Source organism: Wolffia australiana, chromosome 3, assembly GCF_029677425.1.
Source record: "Wolffia australiana isolate 7733 chromosome 3, ASM2967742v1".
NCBI lineage: Eukaryota > Viridiplantae > Streptophyta > Magnoliopsida > Alismatales > Araceae > Wolffia > Wolffia australiana.
In genome coordinates, this window is record NC_135837.1 from 10,821,876 (window position 1) to 10,845,704 (window position 23,829).

Sequence of the window (23,829 nt, forward strand, 5' to 3'; positions counted from 1 at the left end):
TAGATCTTTGATGAATAACTTGGAATCTTGTTGATACTATTTCTTTCTCTTTTTCTCTCTCCCACTCTTTCTCTCTACATCTCTCTTTCTCTCTCCCTCTCTTTCTCTCTACATCTCTCTTTCTCCCTTTTTCTCTCCCTCTTGTTCCCTCTACACCTCTCTTCTCTCTCCCTTTCTTTCACTCTACATATCTCCTCTTTCTCCCTCTCTTTCTATCTTTCTCCCTTTCTCTCACTTCCTCTCTTTCTCTCTTTCTCCCTTTTTTTCTCCCTCTCTTTCTCTCTTCAGTTAAAAATTCTTCTCTCGTCCTCTCTTTCTCTCTCTGTCTCTCTCCATTTTCTCCCCCTACCTCTCTCTCCCTTCCCTCAACTAAGAATCTCCCATCCCGATACTGGTAGCAGATTATGGTATTGAGACGGATGCTGAACCCGACACAAGAAATAAAATTTCTGTTATCTGGTTTTTTTTCGATATCTGGATATTGAATATTGATCTCGGATGGCTTAGGTTCCGTTTGAAATTTTTGAAACTATTGGCGGATGGCGGCGGATGGCGGATGGTGGACTGCATTGGCCGACGGCTGCAGCACTGGTCAGTAGTTCTCTTCTTCTTCGTTTTCTTCTTGTTCGGCCGTTCGGCTTCTTCTTCTCCACCTCCTTCATCCTCTTCTTCTTCCCCTTCTTCCCCCTCTTCCTCTTCTTCCCCTTCTTCTTCCTCTAATTCTCTCTTCTTCTTCTTCTTCTTTCTATTCTTCTTCTTCTTCCGCTGATTATCTTCTTCTTCTTCTTTTTGTTTTTATTCTTATTCATCATATTCTTCATATTCTTCATATTATTTCTCTTCTTCCTCTTCTTCCTTTTCTTCCTCTAATTCTCTTTTTAAGTTGAATGTCTCTTGCGGCATGGCAGAGGATAGGCCCGTGTCTCCATTGATTCAGGTCGATTTCCAGCATGGTCTGCCTTTCCATATTGAATTATGTTTCATTATGGAGTTCTTTTGTAGTTCTGATTGTTGTTCATATTGCATTTATTTGCAGCATTTGGAAGCCACGGAGATTGGAATGCTTTCAAGTTGCCTTTGTGTTCCTCTCGTGTCGATTCATGCCAGAAAGGCTGACAAGCATGGGAAACTTTTTTGTTCAACGGGCAACAGAAACCAAGTAATTTTTCAAGCCATGAGCATCAATACAAGCCATTTTGGGCTCAAATGGCTTCAGCTCTACGGTGCCTTGATTCGTGATTTTGTTCATTTATTTAATATACCTGCTTGATGACATACTTTGTAGTTATTTTGGCTGGTCTGTTTGCATAATAGTTCAGAGATGGCTTCTTGTTTATTGCTTAATGTTAAGCTCTGACTACTCAGATGAATAGATAGACTTAACAATGTCCAAGTACACAATGTCTGAGAAAGGTAGAAGAAGATAGGGTGATAGAAGGAGGGGAGGGGGTAGTAGGCGGAATGGACGACGCCTCCGAGCAGACGGGATTGACGCCGTCTGGACTTGTTCTTGATGCCGCTCTCGAGCAAGAATGGTCGTCTGCAACAAGGAGGGTCAGAAGGGGCATTGAAGCAGAAGGGTGCGTGAAGCACTTACCAGGTCAAGACTGCTGACCTCCTCTTGCTGAGTAGTTGAAATAGGTTCCGCTAGTGGGCCCCCCATGTGGGCCTGGGCCGACGTTCGTAGATGCGATGTCGGATCGTATCACTTAATGAGGCTGTTGCAGCTCTCTGTTCCTAACTATTCAGTGGTGAAGTTGCATTTACTCTTCTTGTTCTTCTTCTTCTTCTTTTCTCCTCTCTCTTTTTCTTCTTATTATTCTTCTTCATTCATGATTTTTGTTAATTGATTTTATATACACGTTTGATGTCATCATTTTTCATTGATTTCGTATACCAGCATATTCTTCTCCTCCTTTTTCCTCCTCTTCTCCTCCTTTTTCATCTTCTATTCTCGTCCTTTTTCATCTTCTCTTCTCCTCCTTTTCCTCTTTTCTTCTCCTCCTTTTCGTCTTTTCTTCTCCTCTTTTTTCTTTTTCTTTTCTCCTCCTCTTTTTTCATTTTATCTTCTTCTCCTCCTTTTTCTTTTTCTCTTCTCCTCCTTTTTCTTTTTCTCTTCTCCTCCTTTTTCTTCTTCTCTTCTCCTTCTTTTTTCCTCTTCTATTCTCCTCCTTCGTTTTCTTCTTCTTCTTTTCTCCTCCTTTTTCTTCTTCTCTTCTCCTTCTTTTTTCCTCTTCTATTCTCCTCCTTCATTTTCTTCTACTTCTTTTCTCCTCCTTTTTCTTCTTCTCTTCTCCTTCTTTTTTCCTCTTCTATTCTCCTCCTTCATTTTCTTCTACTTCTTTTCTCCTCCTTTTCCTCTTATCTTCTCCTTCTTTTTCTTCTTCTCTTATCCTATTTTTTTCTTCTTCTCTTGTCCTCCTTATTCTTGTTCTCTTTTCCTTCTTTCTCTTCTTCTCTTCCCCTCCTTTTCCCTCTTTTCTTCTCCTCCTTGTTTTTCTTCTCCTCTTTTTTCCTCTTCTCTTCACCTCCACCTTTTTCTTGTTCTCTTCCCCTCCCTCTTTCCTCTTTTCTTCTTCTCTTTTTTTCCCTCTTTTCATCTCCTCCGTTTTCTTCTTCCCTTCCTCTTTTTCCTCTTTTTTCCTCCTCCTTTTACCTCGTCTCTTCTCCTCCTTTTTATTCTTCTTTTGTCCTTTTTCCATATCCTCTTATCTTCTCCTTCTTTATCTTCTTCTCTTCTCCTCCTTTTCTCTTCTCCTCTCCTTTTTGCTCCTCTCTTCTCCTCCCCCTTTTTCCTCTTCTTTACTTCTTCTTTTTCCTTTTCTCTTGTCCTCCTTTTTATTCTTCTCTTCTCCTCTTTTTTAGCCTCTTCTCTTGTCCTCCTTTTTCTTCTTCTCTTAGCCTCCTTTTTCTCTTCTCCACCTTTTTTGTCTTCTTCTCTTCTCCTCCTTTTTCAACTTCTTTTCTCCTCCTTTTTCCTCTTCTCTTCTCCTACTTTTTCCTCTTATCGTCTCCTCCTCCTTTTTCCTCTTCCCTTCTCCTCCTCCTTTTTCATTTTCTCCTGTCCTTCTCCTTTTTCTTCTTCTCTTCTGCCTCTCCTTTTTCCTCTTCTCTTCTTCTCCCTGTTTTTCTTCATCTCTTCTCCTACTTCTGTTTCTCCTTCATCTACTCTCTCTCATGATTCCCTTTTATCTTTATTGTCTTATTCATTACTGATGTCTTATTTGTCTTCTCTTTCTGATTATTTTTTTCTTACCATTCTTAGATTACTCTTGCTTTTATCTATGTTTGTCATTGTATAAATTTTCAATATTGTCTTTCTTGTTTATACTTTCAAGCATATCATATCATAATTTGTTAATGTAATCTAATAGAATGCAACGTTGATAACTGACTTATGCTTCTCAGAAGAATGAACATATCTAGAAATAATGCACTGCCCAAGACTCCTCTGGGGCAGGATCCCAAGGTCATCAGGATATCAACATCGGAACATCTCGCGGTGCAGACAGTCATTCATGATCAAACTGATCAGTCAGCATAGACTACCTTGTACATATTGGTGATGGGTATTATGCATGCAGATTGTGTCATGAGAAGAACTCGCACAGTAAGAAAAAAGCAATCAAGTGTAAATCTGACAAGAGCACTAATGAATTTTGGAGACATTCTAAATCTTGTCATCCTGCTTGTCATGAGGAGCTTAAGGGCATGGTCGATAAGCTGCAGGCGCTTATAACCGAGGCCATGGATGACCAACCACATGGGGGGCAATCCGACGAGGGCCTCTAAAAGGGTACACCCCTGATGAGATGAAGAATGGTATTGCATGTTTCACATGCTTAATTGATTCCCCATGGAACATCATTCAGAATGTTGCATTCAAAGAGTTTTGGCGCTACGCGCCACAGTTGGACTTGGACCCCCCGAGTGCAAAGGTCATAAAGCAGTGAACAATCCAAATGCATGGCCACATGAAGGAAGACTTTAAGAAGTTATGGGATATCATCGCGCTAGTGTCCCACACGGTGGACACTTGGACTCTGAAGAACGCTACTGTCCTTATCGGCATTACCGTTCATTGGCTGACAAGAAGTGGGTGTGTTGGGAGCTATTACTTGCGATCTGAGAGATCCTTGGCAAGCACGATGGGTACCATGGCATCCATCGTTCTCTAGGTTCTGGAAGAATTATGCCTCCGACAAAAAGTCATCATTCAAAAACAAACATATCTTTTTAGCTCAACATATGGTTTTATGCATAACATGTATTTATGCAGGTCTACAATATGACTATTTATAACATCTCTGCTAACAAGAGGATGTTGTCAGTGATTGCAAAGAAGATAAAGAGCATTAACCCGACTTTTAGTGCCAAACGACACGTCCCATGTGTCGCACACATATTTAACATTGTATTCCAAGTGGCAATTAAACGCTTTGGCATTCCGTCAGCCCAAGCAATAGAGCTTGAAGAAGGCGATGTGGGCATGAACGCTAAAAAATTTGATAGTGACAAGATAACTTTTATGGAGATATACTCTCAACGGATGAAGACAATGATGGAGCACATCGTTTGTTAAATTAAGGTGATGAAGTAGCGAAGTTGCGGATGCTAGTGTGTTGCATTCAAAGCTTTGCTCAACGACAAGAGTACATGAAAACATGTGAAGACGACCCTGAAGTTGAAGTTAGTAACATGGGCATATTGGACTGTCCGACCCGCTAGAACAACACATATGCTATGTTATGCGCTGCCATGAAGAAACATGATGTCATTGATGAAGTGGCGAAGAATTTTTGGTGGCGTGGACGCCATCGCATCAACACCGGACGTGCTGCCGCCATCAACCGAAGTCAATGTCTCCGCCACGGACACACCGCCATAGTCAACCGACATCAACACCTTCGCCACGAACACGCCGCAACCGTCTCCGCTACGCACGTCTCCGCACACGCACGCTCCTTTGCGTATCATGACACATCGCCAACAGCAAATCAACAACTGCCCCTTGGCGTGACAAAGCACGTCTTGCGTCTTTAATTTCTCGTCTTTAAGTTGTATTTTCTCTTTCCTCCAAGGCCTATATGTATAGGCCATTGTTTCAAGAAACAGTTAGGCAGTTGTAATTCAAGAATTGAGTTTGTTTTAACTCTTCTTGGAGCACTGCCCAGCCTCCCCTATCCCTTCTCCACTCCTATCGCCGCCACCGCCACCGTCATCGTCGTCGCCGGCCACCCTCCCGCTCTTTCGTCTCCTTCTTCCTTTGTCTCACCCTCTCTCTTCCTCACCCTCTCTTCTCTTGTCCTTTCCACCTTGCACCCTAGCTCAGGGCCACCCCGCGCCCAGGCGCAAGGCCGCCAAGCGCCCTAGCGCCAGGCCACCCCCACGCCCTAGTGCCAGGTCGCCCGCGCCCAGGCGCAAGGCTGCCCAGCGCCCTAGCGCCAGGCCAACCCCGCGCCCTAGTGCCAGGCGGCCTGCGCCCAGGCACAAGGCCGCCCAGCGCCCTAGCGCCAGGCCGCCCCCGCGCCCTAGCACCAAGCCGCTCGCGCCCACGTGCAAGGCCGCCCAGCACCCGAGCACCCGGCCGCCCCACGCCCTAATGCCAGGCTGCCCCGCGACCAGGCGCAAGGCCGCCCAACGCCCTAGCGCCAGGCCGACCCCACACCCTAGCGCCTGGCCATTCGCCAGGTTCTAGGCCACCGCGGCCAGCGTCACCGACCGCCGCGTGCTAGTGATGACGTGCAGGCCTCCAATCCGGCCGCCCACGTCTGGGATGCCGTCGGTGCCACAGCACATCGTGCATACCGCTCTGGTGTCAGGGCCTTTCCCCGCACCCCGCAAGGGGGCGACCCCCCCCCCTGACCCCCCGCCAACTGAGCGCGTAGTTGGATCCGCGACCTCGCATCGAAGCGTCTGTCAATCGTCATGCTTTTTGCCAGGGCTGTACAACGCCTGAATGCCCAAACTCTCTCGTACAGTGGACCATTCAACGCCCGAATTTGCCCAGTCTCATCACAATCAGCATTCCCTGCAGCCTCTTCACACACTACGGTGCTGAGGGATGCCTGAAATCTTTGGTGTCAAAGTATTCCACGTCCAGTATTTCTCGAGAAGTCTCCACCGCCGTCAGATTTGATTTGGTTTGGATTTCCCCAAATTCTCTCTCGTTCTTGAATTTCCCGATGACATGAATTTGGATATTGATTTTCGGTTATTCTGCATCATCGCGGTGAGTGAAGACAATACTCCCGCCCTCGACGAGGATCGGAGCTGCACCACCAATATTTCATCGGTTTTAAACTCCGACTTTGACCGTGTGGATTTCTGTGGGCTGTTTTATCCCTCCCTTACCCAATCCATCCATTGCCTTCCCTCCGTCCTTATCATTTCTCCGTCTCTCCAGTCATCCATTTCCTAGTCGTCCTACATCAAATTGGTATCAGAGCCTAACCTGTGTCAGCCCTCTCATTTCCGCCATCGTAGCAGTCGTCATTGCATTAGTCCCATTGCATGCATCTGCGTTCAGGCAAACGCGTCTCCGCTCCAATGACAGACCAACCCCAAGATGGTCGTGATGTGTCCATCCCCATCCATGAGTTGTCTTCGTCCGTCCCACCGGCCTCCTCTCGAGGGGACATCGATCATGTGTTAGACACTGTTCAGAATGGTTTTCATGACATGAATACACGAATTACCAACATGGACAACCTTCTAACCAGTTCAATCGATGCAATTAGTGAACGGATGTACCAACTCAAGAATAGAGGTCTTGACCAACATCGCCGTGATCGCGAAGATCATTATCCACCTGATCCTATATCTCGAGATCGTGATAGGAATCATCGTGACCTTGATGATCCTATACGACCCGAGGATAGATCCGGAAGCTGAAATCAGAATTGTCCCGAACGAGACGATTTGATTCCTTCGGAGATTTGCACTCCGGTCCGTGATAGGAATCGTCGAGACGATTACTATCCGCCCGAGCCTAGGACCCCAGATCAGGATAGGAATCGTCCCCCATGGAACGATCCCTATCCTCCTGTGGATAGAGCCCGGGTGCATGATGGAAATTGTCTACCACGAGACGATTACCATCCACCGGAAGAGAGGATCCTAGAGCGCGATAGGAATTATCCCCACAGAATGATCCTTATTCGCCTAATGATAGACATCGTGGATGGAACGGGAATCGTCCGAACGGGAATGATCCTTTTCCACCCGAGGATGTGGTTCCCCCTCGCGATCACCGACGTGCGGATCATGACAACCAGTGGCAGCAAATTCAGCGTAGCATCAAAGTCGATGTTCCATACTACGAGGGATCTAGGGATCCTAAAGAGTATCTTGATTGGGAGTCCAAATTGAGTAGTTATTTCAAGTGGTACAATATGCTAGAGTGGTAGAAAGTCCAATACGCCGAGATGAGATTAGGGGGACAAGCGAAAATATTTTGGGAGAATCTTGAATTTTCGATTTATAACCGTCGTGAGGCACCCATAGATACTTGGCCCCAAATGAAGCACAAACTGCGTGAGAAATACGTCCCACTTGCTTATTTAGATAACCTTCTTGACCAATGGCACAAACTACAGCAGGGTAGATGCCCCATCTCCGAGTATATCACTCAATTTGAGGAATTCTATATGAGGTGTCGAGTTGAAGAAAACCCTCGAGTCATTATTTCTCATTTTAGGACTGGTCTTAACCCTTATTTGGAGATGGAATTGCTTGTATGTAAGGCCACGACTCTCGAGCAGGCCAATCAGATTGTAGAGGACTTAGAACTTTGTCAGAACTTATACCATACTCCCGTGTACAATCGCTTTGCTCTTACCGATCGGTCGCACTTATCCAATCCCTCTCATCCCAACCGTACAATCCAACGCTCTCCTCCGTTAGCTCCTCCGGCCCTCCCATTCCGACTCCCACTCGCACTACCACCGAGCACCGCCCTTCAGCTCTGACTCCATCCTCTACTATGCCAAATACTCGTACATCTCCTTCCCTCGAGTCCATCGCTAGAGCCCCTCTTCAACCCAATCCCGCACATATCGGTCCCTCCGGCTTGACCTGTTTTAAATGCCAGGGTCGTGGTCATAGAGCTTCCCAATGTCCATCACGAGCCCTACATATAGGTCAGGAGTCCTCCGATAACACCCCTATCATAGATGATCAGCCTATCGACGAGGAAGAATATAGAGTAGATAGCTACGTCGAAGATGAATTCGTGTCCGAGGAAGATTTAGTGGGCTTCATTGGTATCACCAATTGCCCACCAAAACCCTTCCTCATCGGGATCCATCTACATCTGTTAGGGGAGTTGTCCGATGTACCCTTACTCAGCCTTCAATCGATAATTCCGCTTTGAGGATGTCCATATTCTATACATATTTTAAGATTCGTGACAAGATGTGCAAAACAATCGTAGACAGCGGCAGTTGTATAAACGTCGTATCCGATGTCATGATGTCACGTTTGGGATTACCTCTAATCAACCATCCTAACCCGTATTATGTCTCCTGGATTGATGTACCTCGATTCCCGTAAAGAACCAATGTCGTCTTCCTTTGAAGGTTCTATCTTACGAGGAAGACGTATTGTGCGATGTGCTACCCATGAAGGTGGGCAGCATTATCCTCGGCCGCCCTTGGCTGTATGATAACGATGTACATCTTTTCGGTAGGAGCAACACTTGTTCATTCATCCATCAGGGAAAGAAAATTATGTGGCATCCTTATACCCAAAGTCCACAAAAGCCTTCGCCAAAATCTCCTTCCTTAGGTCTATGCATTCTTAGCCGTCGCCAATTTCAGAAGGAGATAGATAGCAAAATGTCCATTTGCTTAGCCATGATTCTCGATCATCCCTCTGAGGATTCCACATCACCACCACCGGAAGTTTCCAAATTACTAGCTGAATTCAAAAGTGTCTTCCCCAAGGACTTACCCAAGGAGTTACCTCCTATGCGACAAATCCACCATGCCATTGATTTCGTTCCCGGATCCTCCTTGCCGAATCTTCCCCACTATCGTATGGATCCCAAGCAGTACAAGGAGCTTCAGTGCCAAGTCCAAGAACTCTTGGACGAGGGATTCATTCAGGAGAGCTTCAGCCCATGCGCCGTCCCCGCACTACTAGCTCCCAAAAAGGACAGGAGCTGGCGCATGTGCATTGATAGTAGAGCCATCAACAAGATTACCGTCAAATATAGGTTTCCCATTCGTCGCATTGATGATATGTTTGATATGATGGCTGGTTCGAGGATTTTCTCCAAAATCGATCTTAAGAGTGGATATCACCAGGTCCGTATCCGTCCAGGAGATGAGTGAAAAACTGCCTTCAAGATAAAGGATGGGTTATATGAATGGAAGGTCATGCCCTTTGGTCTATCGAACGCACCCAGTATTTTCCAGCGGTTGATGAACCACATTCTTAGGCCATTCATAGGAAACTTTGTCGTAGCTTATTTTGACGATATTCTTATTTACAGCAAATCAAAACCCGACCATATCCATCACTTACGTCTAGTGTGTGAGGTCCTGAAAAATGAAACGTTATATGCACATCCTAAAAAGTGTTCATTTCTTGTCGATCATGTCTCTTTCCTAGGTTTTATCATGTCAACACGTGGAGTTTCTGTCGATCCGACCAAAATAGAAGCCATCACACAATGGCTGACTCCCAAGAATGTCCATGATGTTCGTAGTTTTCACAGATTAGTCACTTTCTATAGGTGATTCATCTCAAATTTTAGTACTATAATGGCACCCATGATCGAGTGTTTAAAGGGAAATCATTTCGAATGGACTGATTTAGCGCAGAAATCCTTTGATGATATTAAGCTTAAGATGACCCAAGCCCCTATTCTCCGTTTACCCGATTTCGATAAAGTGTTTGAGATCGCCTGTGACGCTTCGGGACTAGGAATTGGTGGAGTCTTGAGTCAAGAGAATCACCCATAGCTTTCTTTGGTGAGAAATTGAATGACGCTAAACTCAAATATTCCACCTATGATAAAGAGTTCTACGCAATTGTTCAATCTTTACGTCATTGGTGTCACTACTTGCTCTCTAGGGAATTCGTTCTCTACTCCGATCATGAAGCTCTAAAGTATCTCTATTCTCAGCAGAAATTAAATTCTAGACATGTTAAGTGGGTTGAATTTATTCAGTCATATACCTTCATCCTTAAACACAAAAGGGGAGTCGAGAACCGAGTAGCCGATGCCCTTAGTAGACGTGTCCACCTCTTGAACGTTATGAAGGTAGAAGTTGTCGGATTTGAACAGATCAATAGCCTGATTGCCCGGATTTTGCTCCTATTCTACAGACTTTAGGCAATTACCCGACTCTTGAAAATCAAGATTATATCTTAGAAAATGGATTTTCATTTCATGATCGTCGCCTATGCATCCCACAGTTCTCTCTTAGGGCTTTTCTTGTGTGGGAAACGCATGCCGGTGGCCTTAGTGGTCATTTTGGGAGAGATAAAACCATCGCTATGGTTGTGCATAGGTTCTTTTGGCCATCCCTCAAGCGAGACGTAGCCAATATAGTTTCCCAATGTCGCGTGTGTGCTCTCGCCAAGCAGGTCAAATAGAACACCAGCCTATATACCCCTCTACCAATTCCTCAGAAACCTTGGGAGGATGTGAGCATCGACTTTGTTTTAGGACTTCCAAGGACGAACAAACGCTATGATTCCATCATGGTAGTTGTGGATCATTTTTCGAAAATAGCCCATTTCATTCCTTGTTTTAAAACTTCTGATGCCTCTCATGTCGCTCAACTGTATTTCAATGAAGTTGTCCGTCTCCATGGACTTCCAAAAAGCATAGTCTCTGACAGAGATGTCCGATTCACTAGCTACTTTTGGAAGACTCTTTGGCATCTTTTGGGGACGAAGCTCAAGATTTCCACGGCTTTTGACCCCCAAAGTGATGGACAAACCGAGGTCGTTAATAGGAGCCTTGGCAACCTATTAAAATCGCTGGTGGGAGACAACCTTAAGTCTTGGGATTCTATCATTCTGCGTGCCGAGTTTGCCTACAACGCGTCAGTCAACCGTACTACCGACATGAGTCCATTTGAGATAGTGCATGGTCATTCACCTCGTACACTCACTGACCTTACACCCATGTTACCACGTACCAGAGTCTCAGATGATGGTCATGAGTTCGCAAGTCATATTAGATGTCTGCATGAGGAAATTCATACACGCATCATTAATAGCAACACCTCATACAAACAGACCGCAGATTTACACTGGCGTTTTTGTGAATTTAAAGAAGGTGACATGGTGATGGTGCGGGTTAGGCCGGAGAGATTCTCTTCCAAGCGGGCTACTAAGCTTCATGCTCGTAGTTCCGGCCCATTTACAATCCTCAAACGAGTAAGAGAAAATGCCTATGTCGTTGACATACCCTCCACGTGGGGGATAAGCACAACTTTCAATATCTCGGATTTAGTCAGATTCAAAGCCCCACCTCTTTCATCTAATGGCCCTCCTCTACCCTCGGACTTCTCAGTGAGTGAGTTTGATGTGTCCACTCCTCCTTCACTACATTCTGACTGGCAAGAGAATATCAAGGATATACTGGACGAGGTAATCACCTTCACCAAAGGTGGGACAGTGCGGAAGTTTCTTGTTCGTTGGCAGGGCAAAGCATAAACGGACGACACGTGGATCACGGAAGATGACCTAGCTTGCCTATGACCAGACTTGGTGTTCCCGCTGGAGTCTCCTGACGCTTACTCGACAGAGTCGAGTTCTTTGCACCCGAGGGAATCGGTGGCATGGACGCCATCACATTGACACCGAACGCACCGCCGCCATCAACCGAAGTCAACGTCTCAGCCACGGACACACCACCACAGTCAACTGACATCAACACCTCTGCCACGGACACGCCGCAACCGTCTCCGCTACGCACGTCTGCACAGACGCACGCTCCTTTGCACATCATGACACTTCACCAACAGCAAATCAACAACTGCCCCTTGGCGTGACATGAAGCACGTCTTGCATCTTTAATTTCTCATCTTTAATTTCACATCTTTAAGTTGTATTTTCTCTTTCCTCCAAGGCCTATATGTATAGGCCATTATTTCAAGAAACAATTGGCAGTCATTATTCAAGAATTGAGTTTGTTTTACCTCTTATTAGAGGACTGCCCAGCCTCCCCTATCCCTTCTCCACTCCTACCGCCGCCGCCACCGCCGCCACCGCCGTCATCGTCGTCACCGGCCACCCTCCCGCTCTTTCATCTCCTTCGTCCTTTGTCACACCCTCTCTCTTTCTCACCCTCTCTTCTCTCGTCCTTTCCACCTTGCGCCCTAGCGCCATGCCACCCTGCGCCCAGGCGCAAGGCCGCCCAGTGCCCTAGCGCCAAGCCGCCCCCGCGCCCTAGTGCCAGGCGGCCCGCGCCTAGGCGCAAGGCCGCCCAGTGCCCTAGCACAAGGCCGCCCCCGCGTCCTAGCGCCAGGCCACCCGCGCCTAGGCACAAGGCCACCCAGCACCCGAGCGCCAGGCTGCCCCGCGACCAGGCGCAAGGCCGCCCAACGCCCTAGCGCCAGGCCGACCCCACACCCTAGCGCTTGGCCATTCTGCGCCAAGGTTCTAGGCCACCCAACGGCCCCGCGTCGCCACCGACCGCCCGTGCTAGTGACGCCGTGCAGGCCTCCAATCGGGCCACCCACGTCCGGGACGCCGTCGGCGCCACAGCACATCGTGCGTACCGTTTTGGTGTCAGGGCGCTACCGCGCACCCCGCAAGGGGCGACCCCCCCCCCTGACCCCCGCCAACTGAGCGCGCAGTTGGATCCGCGACCCCGCATCGAAGCGCCCGTCAATCGTCGCGCTTTCTGCCAGGACCGTACAACGCCCAGAAAGCCTAGACTCTCTCATCCAGTGGACCATTCAACGCCCGAATTCGCCCAGTCTCATCACGATCAGAATTCTCCGCAGCCTCTTCACGCACTACGGTGCTGAGGTACTCTTGAACTCATTGGTGTCGAAGTGTTCCTCGTCCAGTATTTCTCGAGAAGTCTCCACCCCCGTCAGATTTGATTTGGTTTAGATTTCCCCAAATTCTCTCTCATTCGTGAGTTTCCCTCATGACGCGAATTCGGATATTGATTTTCCGTGCTTCTGCATCATCTCGGTGAGTGAAGACAGTACTCCCACCCTCGACAAGGATCGGAGCTGCACCACCAGTATTTCATCGGTTTTAAACTCTGAATTCGACCATGTGGATTTCTGTGGGCTGTTTTATCCCTCCCTTACCCAATCCATCAATTGCCTTCCCTCCGTCCTTATCATTTCTCCGTCTCTCTAGTCACCCATTTCCTAGTCGTCCTACATCAATTTTACTGGAAAAGGGAAGTCGATGAAGATGTCAAAGAATGAGTGGGAGTTGATGAAAGAATTTTGTCGCATTCTTGGGCGGTTCTCTATGTCTACAGATCATGTTTGACTGATATAGGCGTCGACCATATGTGACGTGCTATTTATCATCAATGATTTTCTATGCCATATGGCGGAGGTAGTCCAAAAAATTGAAGAGGGAACCTTCTTATCCTGTGTATGGCAGTATGAAGGGGATCACTACTACATGGTGCAAACGTGCAAAGCAATGGAATGCAAGTTGACGCATTATGCAGAACTCCTATGGGCGAATGAAGCAATCACTATAGCGGCATTAATGGAACCATTTGACAAAGGGTCCATGCTCCGTGAGGGCGTTAGAGAGTCAGCCATCACCTATATACAATCTCTCTTGCCACGTGACTTGCAATCACATGCAATGGCTAGTCTCGTTAAAACGGATATCCCAAAAGGAAGAGCACAATGCAAAAAGTCCGACACATCGGCATTATGAGGTCAGCCTTAGACAAGTTCAGTAAATATAGGACAGAGGTTGTGACTGATGAGGGAGTCTTCACACCACTATCTTAGTGGGCCAACACAAGGGCAAAACCCTTCCTTTCATTTTTCGCTACCGCAAGAGAATTATTGTACGTTGGTGCAACAAGCTCTCTTGCTGAACGCATTTTATCTGCCAGGAATGCTAGTGACATACAAGGAGCATGTCTATCACCAATAATCATTGAAACACGGATCATTGTGAAATTTTGGCTCCATGCAGACAATTAGCGACGATACATTGATGCCAAGTTGGCTTCGGATGGTGGGAATGATGAAGATGGGGTAGTTGCATCATGTCGAGGTACACATTCCTTACATCGTCGCCTGTATAATTCATATTTTAAATAAGTGTTGTGTTTTATTTATTGTCTTTGACTGTGTAGGTCATGACTAAGTACAAACCGTTGATGGAGGCATGGAGAAAATAAATACAGTGATGAAGGACATACTTTAAAGGCAAAAGATTACAGAACAATCTTCTTTTGTTGCAAAATGATTGTTTTAAGCTTCTTAATATTATATGTAGTGAATGTAGAGAATGTAAAGGTAAACAATCAATATTAGTATCTCATATTGTTCCAGCATGATATTTGGCCTCAGAAGTACACAATTTTCTAAAATTTAGAAATATACATAGCGTGGACAATATAATAAAAACTTCACATCACTTATAAAAATTATGATATAAACACTGCGATTTAATAATGAAAAATGGAAATAATAATGGCTAATGAGTAATGCTCCTAATTTTTTTTAACATCATGTCCTATGTTCCACAACCTCTACAATTATATATTACTACCATATTAAATTAACATATGACCAACAAAATATCTAGCTAATACTTATCATGTTCTACAAGAAATAACAGAAAATGAGTAATTCTCTTAATATTTTTTACATAATTTCCTATGTTATACAACCTCTACAATCATATGTTACTACCAGATTAAATTAACATATGATCGACTCAAACTCTAACTAATACTTTCATGTTCTACTACTAATAACAGCTAATGCATAATGCTATATTTTAACATAATGTCCTATGTGTTACAACCACTGCAATAATATATTAATACTAGATTAAATTAGCAGACGACCTACTCAACCTCTAACTAATAGTTTTCATGTTCTACTACAAATAACAGCTAATGAGTAATGTCCCTAATATTTTTAAAATAATGTCCTAAGTCTTACAACCTCTATAATTATTTATAAGTTTCAAATTAAATAACATATGTGATACTCAATCACTGACTAATAATTTTCATGTTCTACCACTTATAACAGCTAATCAGTAATGCTCTTGATATTTATAACATAATTTCCTAAGTCTTACCACATTTTCAGTTATATATTAGCTTCAAATTAAATTAACATATTAGATACTCAATCTCTAATAATTATTTTCATGTCCTACTACTAATAACAGCTAATGAGTAATGCTCCTAATATATATAGCATAATTTCCTAAGTTTTAAAAGCTCTAGAATTATATATATGTCAAATTAAATCATCATATCAGATACTCAATCTCTATATCATAATAATAATATCACGATACTTAATTGAGTGAGTCAATGCATTCTTTTATCTTGTACATCATGGGGTGTAGCTTGACACCCCACATGCTAAAAACTCAACTATTAATTGGGTTAACATTGATCTATAATTTATTAATCTGTATTATGACTTAGACGATCAATTTACAAGGCCAATATAGGTTATTGGGTCACTACAGTTCTTCGGCAGACTACTACATAGTCCTTGTATTTGACACCCAAATCTTATTATTAGCATGTGAAGATGTACTAAACATTTAAGGACTTGATATTTCATCTCAATCATGGCCTTAGAACCCAAAACTTCCATCGATGTTATCTGACTTTCATCATATTTTAGTTTAACATATTTCACCCTAAGATTATTTTTCCATTATTTTGAGTAAATAAGTTATTAAATTACATTATTTTGATTTTTTCTTGCACAACTATGACACATTTAATAAAGAAATGTTTATTCAATGGAATTAGCATACAGATTAAAATTGGGCTCCCCTTACTTTTTCTACAAATGTTACACTTATTTTATGGTAGAACATGATATCCAACAATTGAACTGTTTTGGGCTTGTATCCTTATTTTTTAGGCTCACCATGACTCAAAAACACAGCATACTTCCATTTATCTTGATAGGAATCTGATGGAACGTCCCCAAACAACATCGACAAAACATCGTCTGAGTCATCATCACCATCACCACCGGTTCATTTCCAGCCCGACCAGCGCACCAAAGCGTCCGTGGAGATGCCCGGGTTTAATTATCTGTTTTTATTCATCCGATTTCATGTTTGTGTTCATCATGACGAGTTCATTGTACTCGTTGTGACGCATCCGTATCGTTGCATTTTACCCGTCATTTTATTTTTAATCGTTTTTTAGATTCTCCATGTAGAAGGGGCCCCTTATTGGCCCCATTATGTGCACTGCATAACGGGTCCATCATGGCCCTATATAAGGCCATGATGGACACATTCAGTTTCAGATCCGGAATTATTGTTGCAGTTACATCGTCGTTCTTCAGATCTCCCCAAGAAGAAGAAGAGAATGTGAAGAAGAAGAAGAAGAAAGAAGAAGGGGTAGGGTGTGTAAGATTTGTGCCATTTTTCTCCCACACTACTATGCTCGTTCAGGTCTCTTCCCCAGGTACAAACCATCAACAGAACTGCCTGCCACGGATTGCTACATCGCACGGTTTACATCGCCATATTTTTCACCGCAATCGTTCACCTAACGGAGGCCATTGATCATAAAGGGGTCAGTGACGCTTGACCAGCGTGGGACGTCAACAACAGCTCAATTCCAATCTCTTCAGTTCACGATAACTGCTATGACACAATCCATCGAGACACATGCATACTGGGTGTACTCCTTTGGTGTTATTCCCTCTGACGCATGTGTGGATTACGAGCTCGGTCTCTCTGCACCAAAGTTAGTCAACGGGTTGAATCACCCCTGAGTCGGTGCCACGCTCTGTGTGTCTTCATTCCACTGTCAAATCTGTGACACCTGAAAAATGACGTCGTCCATCAGCACTCATGTCTTCATTGCCTTTGCTCTCTTGTTTTTATCGCTCCAGCGTCGCTTCTCTCATTAGTTGTTGAGCTCTACACCGTGCCAATCATTGCATGTTTCTTCTGCTCATCTGCCCTCTCTGACTTGTGCACCGAAGATTACATTGAAGGTGAACGCTGCTACTAACGAGCGTCTGTCTCCCGCTCCGCCACTAGTAGAGCAACGTCACGTGCTGCATCGACTCCTTCCATTGCCTATTTGCCCGCACTAAACTGTGTTCTAACGAAGACGCCGATGAAGTACGCCACCACCAACGAGGTACGTCGTTCCCTTTGCTCATTGGTTACATTACGTCTTTCAGTATACTTTCGACTATGCTCCACCGCACCGGGTTAGATTAGATGAGAGAATTACTTCGAGAAAACTACAAGTTGAGTGTTTCCTTAGAAAACTACAAGTTGTGTGGGCCCCGCAAATTATTTTTTTTTAACCTCGTAATCATTATCGTCACTCCAACGTTGGTCACAAGGTCACTTTCATCGTCATCGGTATCCACCCCGAAGCTCAGGAATTGGTGAATTTCCCAAATCGGACCTGCACATACACTCCACCTAGGTCATTTGCACTCACGTAACTACACTATCCCTTAGTGAATTACCCGCCGGACGGCGTCTTTGATGCTGTTTGACATCAGAATCTAATTTTTTTTCTACATGACTGGACTTATGTTATTCCCAAGGAATGATAAAGCCTATTATATCATTGGGTCTGTTCATAAGTTCTTATTTGTAGTAAAAATGGAATTTATGTACTATTTTTTATTGCTTTGATTGAAAATAATATACATACTAGAATATATTAAACTTATTACCTGGTATTCTAACTCCTTTACACCATTTTTTTCCTAAAATAGCTGATTTTAGACCTTCATTTAAACTATGTCTAAAATCCTGGTTATAAGGGCTGTTTTGTTCTTACAAAGCTGTTCTTACCTCCTATGGTACGAGGGGGTACCTGGGTTGTTATTACACTTCTCTTTATTTAGTCATATTTCAAGACGTATTAATTAGCACTAACAAGTGTATTTTTCTCATACGCTCATATACCATAACTTGGGGAAGAGGACCGAACGAAACCTTAGTGGCTGGGAAAGAGAAATCATGTAGAGGGATTATCTGGAGATGCCGAAATAGCCAAGGGGGCAAAGTAAACCTAACCGAACTTTTCTAGCATTTAGTTTCGTAAACCTCACTGATTCCACTCAATCATTTACACCGATGTTTCGTACTCTCTCGGGCAGGTCATCATAAGAAAGTACTTTAAAACATTTCCAAAGTTAGAGAAGCACTTAGGAGCAAAAGAAGAACCTAACGCTTCTTTCTTGCAGAACCTGCTGAAAAAGGCAAGATTAGCGCTAAGAAACAAACCTTGTTTAAGTATTTGTCAATTTTGGGTCAGTAAGCAAGGGAAGCACCCACGTTCTACCTGCATATAGAAGTCGATCAGACTTTCTAACACTTTTTCCGTTCTTTTACTTCGTATCTTTGATTCATCTTCGCTCCCAAAGTCACGCCTAAAGCCGCGCCGTCGCGCGTTGATTCGTTGACTTCTTATGTTAAAAATAACATAACATAACCTTGCATTCATCTTCATCTTTTGCTCCCTCTCCTCGCGCCGTCGCGCCATCGCGCATTTTATTTGTATGAAAAAAACATAAACTTTCATTCTTCTTCATCTTTGACTTCCGCTTGTAAACTTGCGCCTGCTCATAAATTCGCACCTCGCTTCTTCACTCCTATAGTCGCGCCTACTGATTAATTGTAATTATCTTTCTAAGAAATCAGAAACCTTCATAAGTAGAACCTACAACTCTCTTTACTGAGCGAGACTCTATCTAGATTGAATGCCAAAGAGCCTTCTTCTAACTAGGAGAGTCACTACTGGAAGCTTCTTTTTCATGCTAAACATGAAATATTAAAAATAGTTTGGTTTAGGTGGAGGAATTCGAATTCTCGACAGAATAGAAAAGAGCCGTAGGTTCTGTAAGGTGATGCTAGTCAATGAACTCATGTGGACAGTCCTCAGTCCGAGGACAATCTCTCAAATACACATTAATAGCCATTTTTTCTTCTTTTTCATGCTAAACATGAAATATTAAAAATAGTTTGGTTTAGGTGGAGGAATTCGAACTCTCGACAGAATAGAAAAGAGCCGTAGGTTCCATAAGGTGATGCTAGTCAATGGACTCATGTGGATAGTCCTCAGTCCGAGGACAATCTCTCAAATACATATTAATCGCCATTTTTCCTCTCAATGCAATTTGCCTAGCACTAAGTTACTTAAGGATGTATGCATGCAGTCCGGGAACACTTGGGGTGAACACCCTTCCGAACAAGTAGGGTCAATAGTTTAGCGGTCTGTTGGTGGATGATTTCTGGAGAAATAACATCAAACACTTATTTAACTAATTCTGAGTGATTCAAACAATCAGAGTTCAGGTGGAATGACTTTATACACTACGCATGCCTTTGGTGAAAGCCAGGGATAAGGTGAACAGTCCAAGAAGGCAGTTAGGGACCTGAAAACTCTCTAAGATAAGCACATGGTTCTTTTGGCTTTTTTGAATACACTCGAGGTAATCTGCAACAACTCCTGTTCATGTAGAACATGTGATATTCTCTTTATCTTTTTGGTTGTTATGGTGGGCAATTTACAGTGATAAAAGAGCAAAATAATTAAATATGGCAACAAACAATTAAAAATGCCCTTTCTCTGTCTTTTATTTATGTATTTTCAACTCTTTCGAACTATTAACAGCATTATAATATCATATTCATCGCATTTGCCTCAACAATCAAATTTTGAATTCTTTTTTTGTTGAGTTCAAATGGCATCTAATTATTCTTTTATCAGCAAATTCTGTGGCGAAAAAACCACTGGATTGTCTTATTTTATCTAATTTTACCACCAGTTTTGTACTACATTCAATATTCATCGTAAATGCTAAAAATCTCGTTCCCTGGGAGCATAACATTCTAAAATGTCAGTGCATCCGTGGATGAAATTCTTTTGGCTAGAATGGAAGTGGTGAAATCAACCACCATCTTCTCCAGAGAATTCTAATTATTTGAGGAAGGGAGGGCTAAAAACAGTTTCTTGATGTTAACCGTTTTGATATTTGAGTGAGAAATGACATAAAACGGTTTGTCGATAATTAAGACGGAACCCAATCATCCACAAAACATGCATTAAATCTTCTATATCTGGACCAGATACCACTACTCATGGAGATTACAGAAACAGTAGTGGGTTAGATTGAACTCTGGGATTGGAGTTATGTTCAAGAGATGATCCAAGAGTCAAGAAAAAAATATCCTCAGAAAACATAAGTGGAGCTGAAATGGAATAGATATGGAGCAGAAAATAAAAGTCGGAAGCCAAGCCCCAATACAAGGTGCAACTTTAGGAGCGAGCGGCTCCTGGCGCTTAGGAGCAGAAGTGAGGGTGACAATGCGGGCACCATAATCCATAGAAGATGAATTCAATCTTCTACAGTTTGGGCCAGAGATTACATGAACAGTAATGGGCTAGATAGAACTATGGGATTGGAGTTATGTTCAAGATATGATCCAAGAATCAAGAACAAAGCTCCTCATAAAACATAATTGAAGCATAAATTAAAAAGAATTGAATCTTCTACATTTGGACTAGAGACCACTAATCACGCCAATTACAGCAACAGTAATGGGTTTGATAAAACTCTATGACTGGAGTTATTTTCATGAGATGTTCCAGGAAACAAGAACAACGCTCCTCAGAAAACAGAATTGAAACCTCAATCGAAGAGATTGAAGCATAAAACGAAGGTTGATGGTGTCTAGAACATTACCAGATTGATGGAGCACTGGACAAGAAACTCATCCAGCAGGAATCTAGAGAGGAGGTAGAAGACACCCCCCAGAGCAATGGAGATGGGGAGCGCCGGCAGGGCCCTTCGGTAGAAGGCCAGGAGCAGCAGAGTGAGCCCAAGGCCGGCGACGACGGCGAGGTAGCAGGCGTAGACCGCCGCCATATCGAACATGGCGGCTCGCGCCACCAACACACTGTAGAAGATGAAGTCCCCCAGCCCAAGCTTGATTCCCCCTGATGAACTCAACCCCACCATCTCCCAATCCTCAGATCCCTCCAACAATGGCACCCTCAACCCATCCTCCACTTCGATCCTCGTCCCCAGCCATGGCGATTCCGACAAATCCGAGTCTGGATCAGTGTCAGATTCATGATCACAGCCGGAATTGACGTCGCCGCCTTCAAGATTTTGTCTATTCTGATCAGAATTGGCATTGCCTCCAACAAGATTCCCCCAATTCCGACCAGCATCCGCGTTTCTGCCTTCAAGATTTCGTCTATTCTGATCAGAATTGGCGTTGACTCCATCAAGATTCCCCCAATTCCGACCAGCACCAGCGTTTCTGCCTTCAAGATCTTGCCTATTTTGATCAGAATTGGCATTCCCTCCTTCAAGATTTCCCCAATTCCGAACAGCATCAGGATTTCTGCCTCCTCCAAGATTTTGCCAATTCCGATCAGAATTGGCATTGCCGCCGTTGAAATTGCGTCGATTGAGGACAGAATCACCATTCCCACTGTCAAAATCACGCAGATGACGAGCAGAATCCCCATTTCCATCGCCGAAATTGCGCTGATTGTGAACAGAATCACCACTCCCACTGTCAAAATTACGCAGATTACGAGCAGAATCGCCATTTCCATCGCCGAAACAGCGCTGATTGTGAACAGAATCACGAAGGCCGCCCTCAAAATCACGCTGATTCCGATCAGAATCATCGTTCCCACCGTCGAAATTGCGCCGATTGCGAGCAGAATCCCCATCACCGCCATGGAGACTGCGCTGATTACGGCCAGAATCAGCGGCGCCGCGCTCAAGATCACGCCAATGGCCACCAGAATCGTGCACGGGGCGGGCCTCGTAAACCAGGGCGGGGATCTCCTCGTCCCGGGAGACGGCGAGCTCGACCAGAAGCCGGAGAGGGCCGACGGGCAAGAGCACGGCGGCGAGGTCGTAGACGGACATGGCGACGAGCAGCGCCCACGTCGTCCACTCGGGCAGCATGGTGAACCAGAAGGCCACGAGCGCCCCGATGAGGACGAGGTAGCCCTGAGAGACGACGATGGGGATAGAGCCCCTCGCGGAGAGGGCGGCGACGGCGCCGACGACGGCGAAGTTGAGGAGGAGGACGACGAAGGAGGGGAAGTCGAGGGGGATGCGGAGGCGGCGGAGGAAGAGGGCGGCGAGCTCGCCGCCCATGGCGGTGAGCACGAGGAAGGAGGAGAAGGCCATGTAGAGGCGGAGGAAGAAGGTGAAGCGGAGGTAGAAGAGGAGGACGAGGAGGAAGGTGATGGCGGTGGTGAAGGCGACGAAGATTAGGGCGACGAGGACGGCGTCGGCGAGCTCGGATTGCCATGGCGGGGAGGGGGAGGAGGAGGAGGAAGAAGGGGGAGAGGGGGAGATGGGGGAGGAGAGGGAGAGGGTGAGGAGGACGACGAGGAAGATGCAGAGGGAGACAGGGGCGAGGATGCGGATGATTTCTTCGCCGAGCTTGGAGATGAGGGAAGGGGGAGGGGAGGGGGAGAGCTCGCCGGCTGCCGCCATGGCCGGCGGGGGAAGCTCCCCGGCTGTGGCCATGCCCGGAGAGGGGGAGAGATGGGAAAATATAGTGCAGGGACGCGACGGGACGCTTTTTTCGTCCCAAGACGAAAAAACCGTCCCGTCCAATGGTTTGGACGATATTCGGGACGAAAATTCGTCGGTGGACCACCGAATGGGATGGTTTTTGTCCCGTGATATGTAACCACGTGGCCTAGCTATGACAGTTTGCAAAAAATACTTGTATTTTTATGGGCGTGCAAACTGTTGCCGCTCAGAAATAATTATACATATGTCACTTTGCATTCGCTCTCCTCTGTTATTCCCTAAAAAACTTAGAAAAATCTATATTAATATATTAAAAATATAAAACAGGTTTTTTTTTCCAGACGGAAGGAAAATTTGTCCCAGGAGGACTGGATGGGACGGTTTCGTATCGGACGAAAAATTTGTCCCGTCCTTCGTCCCTGCACTGAATCCAGATGTCGGATGGGAGGAAATTCGTCCTGTCCATCGTCCACGTCCGGGACGATCCGTAACTATATGGGGAAATAGATTGAGAGAGTTAGAGAGAGAGATGGAGAGAGAGAGATAAACAAAAAGAGAGAGATAGAAAAAGATCAAGTGAAAGAGAGACAGTGAGAGTTATAGAGATACACAGACTTACAAAGAGAGACATAGAGGGAGAGATATGTATACGGAGAGGGGGAGATAGAGAGCTAGATAGGGAGAGATATATAGAGAGAGAGATGCAAAGAGTGCTACAGAGAATGAGAGAGATAGACAAGGAAAGAGAGAGACATGGAGAATAAGAGATATACAAAGAAAAAGAGAGAGAGAGAAGAGAGACATAGATAATAAGAGATATACGAAGACACAGAGAGAGAGAGACAGAGAATAAGAGGTATACAAAGACAAAGAGAGAGAGAGATAGAGAGACATAGATAATAAGAGATATATGAAGACAGAGAGAGAGAGAGAGACATAGAGAATAACAGATATACAAAGACAAAGAGAGAGAGAGAGAGAGAGATAGTGAGAGACATACAAAGTGAGTGATAGTTAGAGACATACAGAGAGAGTTGGCGAGATGCATAAGAGACATTGAGAGAATTCAGAGATACATAGAGAGAGAGAGAGAGAGTGAGGGACA

At 44.7% G+C, this 23,829-nt stretch overlaps 1 protein-coding gene and 1 pseudogene across 4 annotated transcripts; one reads left to right on the forward strand and one right to left on the reverse strand.

Moving 5' to 3' along the window:
* The first annotated feature begins 236 nt into the window (after window positions 1-236).
* Window positions 237-14,518, forward strand: LOC144701508 (uncharacterized). 4 transcript variants are annotated; one of them, XR_013581014.1, is made up of 6 exons: window positions 237-407; window positions 508-591; window positions 909-937; window positions 1,037-1,159; window positions 14,069-14,232; window positions 14,315-14,518. XR_013581014.1 is itself a non-coding variant. In XM_078573318.1 (6 exons), the coding sequence occupies exons 2-5, from the start codon at window positions 540-542 to the stop codon at window positions 14,215-14,217; spliced, it is 270 nt and encodes an 89-aa protein (XP_078429444.1). In that variant the 5' UTR covers window positions 237-407; window positions 508-539; the 3' UTR covers window positions 14,218-14,232; window positions 14,315-14,518. The 4 variants fall into 4 exon arrangements, 2 of the variants coding, with proteins under 2 accessions (XP_078429444.1, XP_078429443.1); XM_078573318.1 differs by having other exon boundaries at window positions 14,152-14,232; XR_013581015.1 differs by having other exon boundaries at window positions 237-937.
* Window positions 14,519-20,738: 6,220 nt separating this feature from the next.
* Window positions 20,739-22,730, reverse strand: LOC144700912 (presenilin-like protein At2g29900 pseudogene; annotated as a pseudogene).
* Between the last annotated feature and the right edge of the window lie 1,099 nt (window positions 22,731-23,829).

Bases quoted from the DNA above. Each gene is read 5' to 3' on its own strand.
- LOC144701508 (XM_078573317.1), top strand. From the start codon at position 540: ATGGCGGCGGATGGCGGATGGTGGACTGCATTGGCCGACGGCTGCAGC. The intron at 592-908 runs GTCAGTAGTTCT...GCGGCATGGCAG, and splicing joins GGCCGACGGCTGCAGCACTG to AGGATAGGCCCGTGTCTCCA. The intron at 938-1,036 runs GTCGATTTCCAG...ATTTATTTGCAG, and splicing joins CCGTGTCTCCATTGATTCAG to CATTTGGAAGCCACGGAGAT.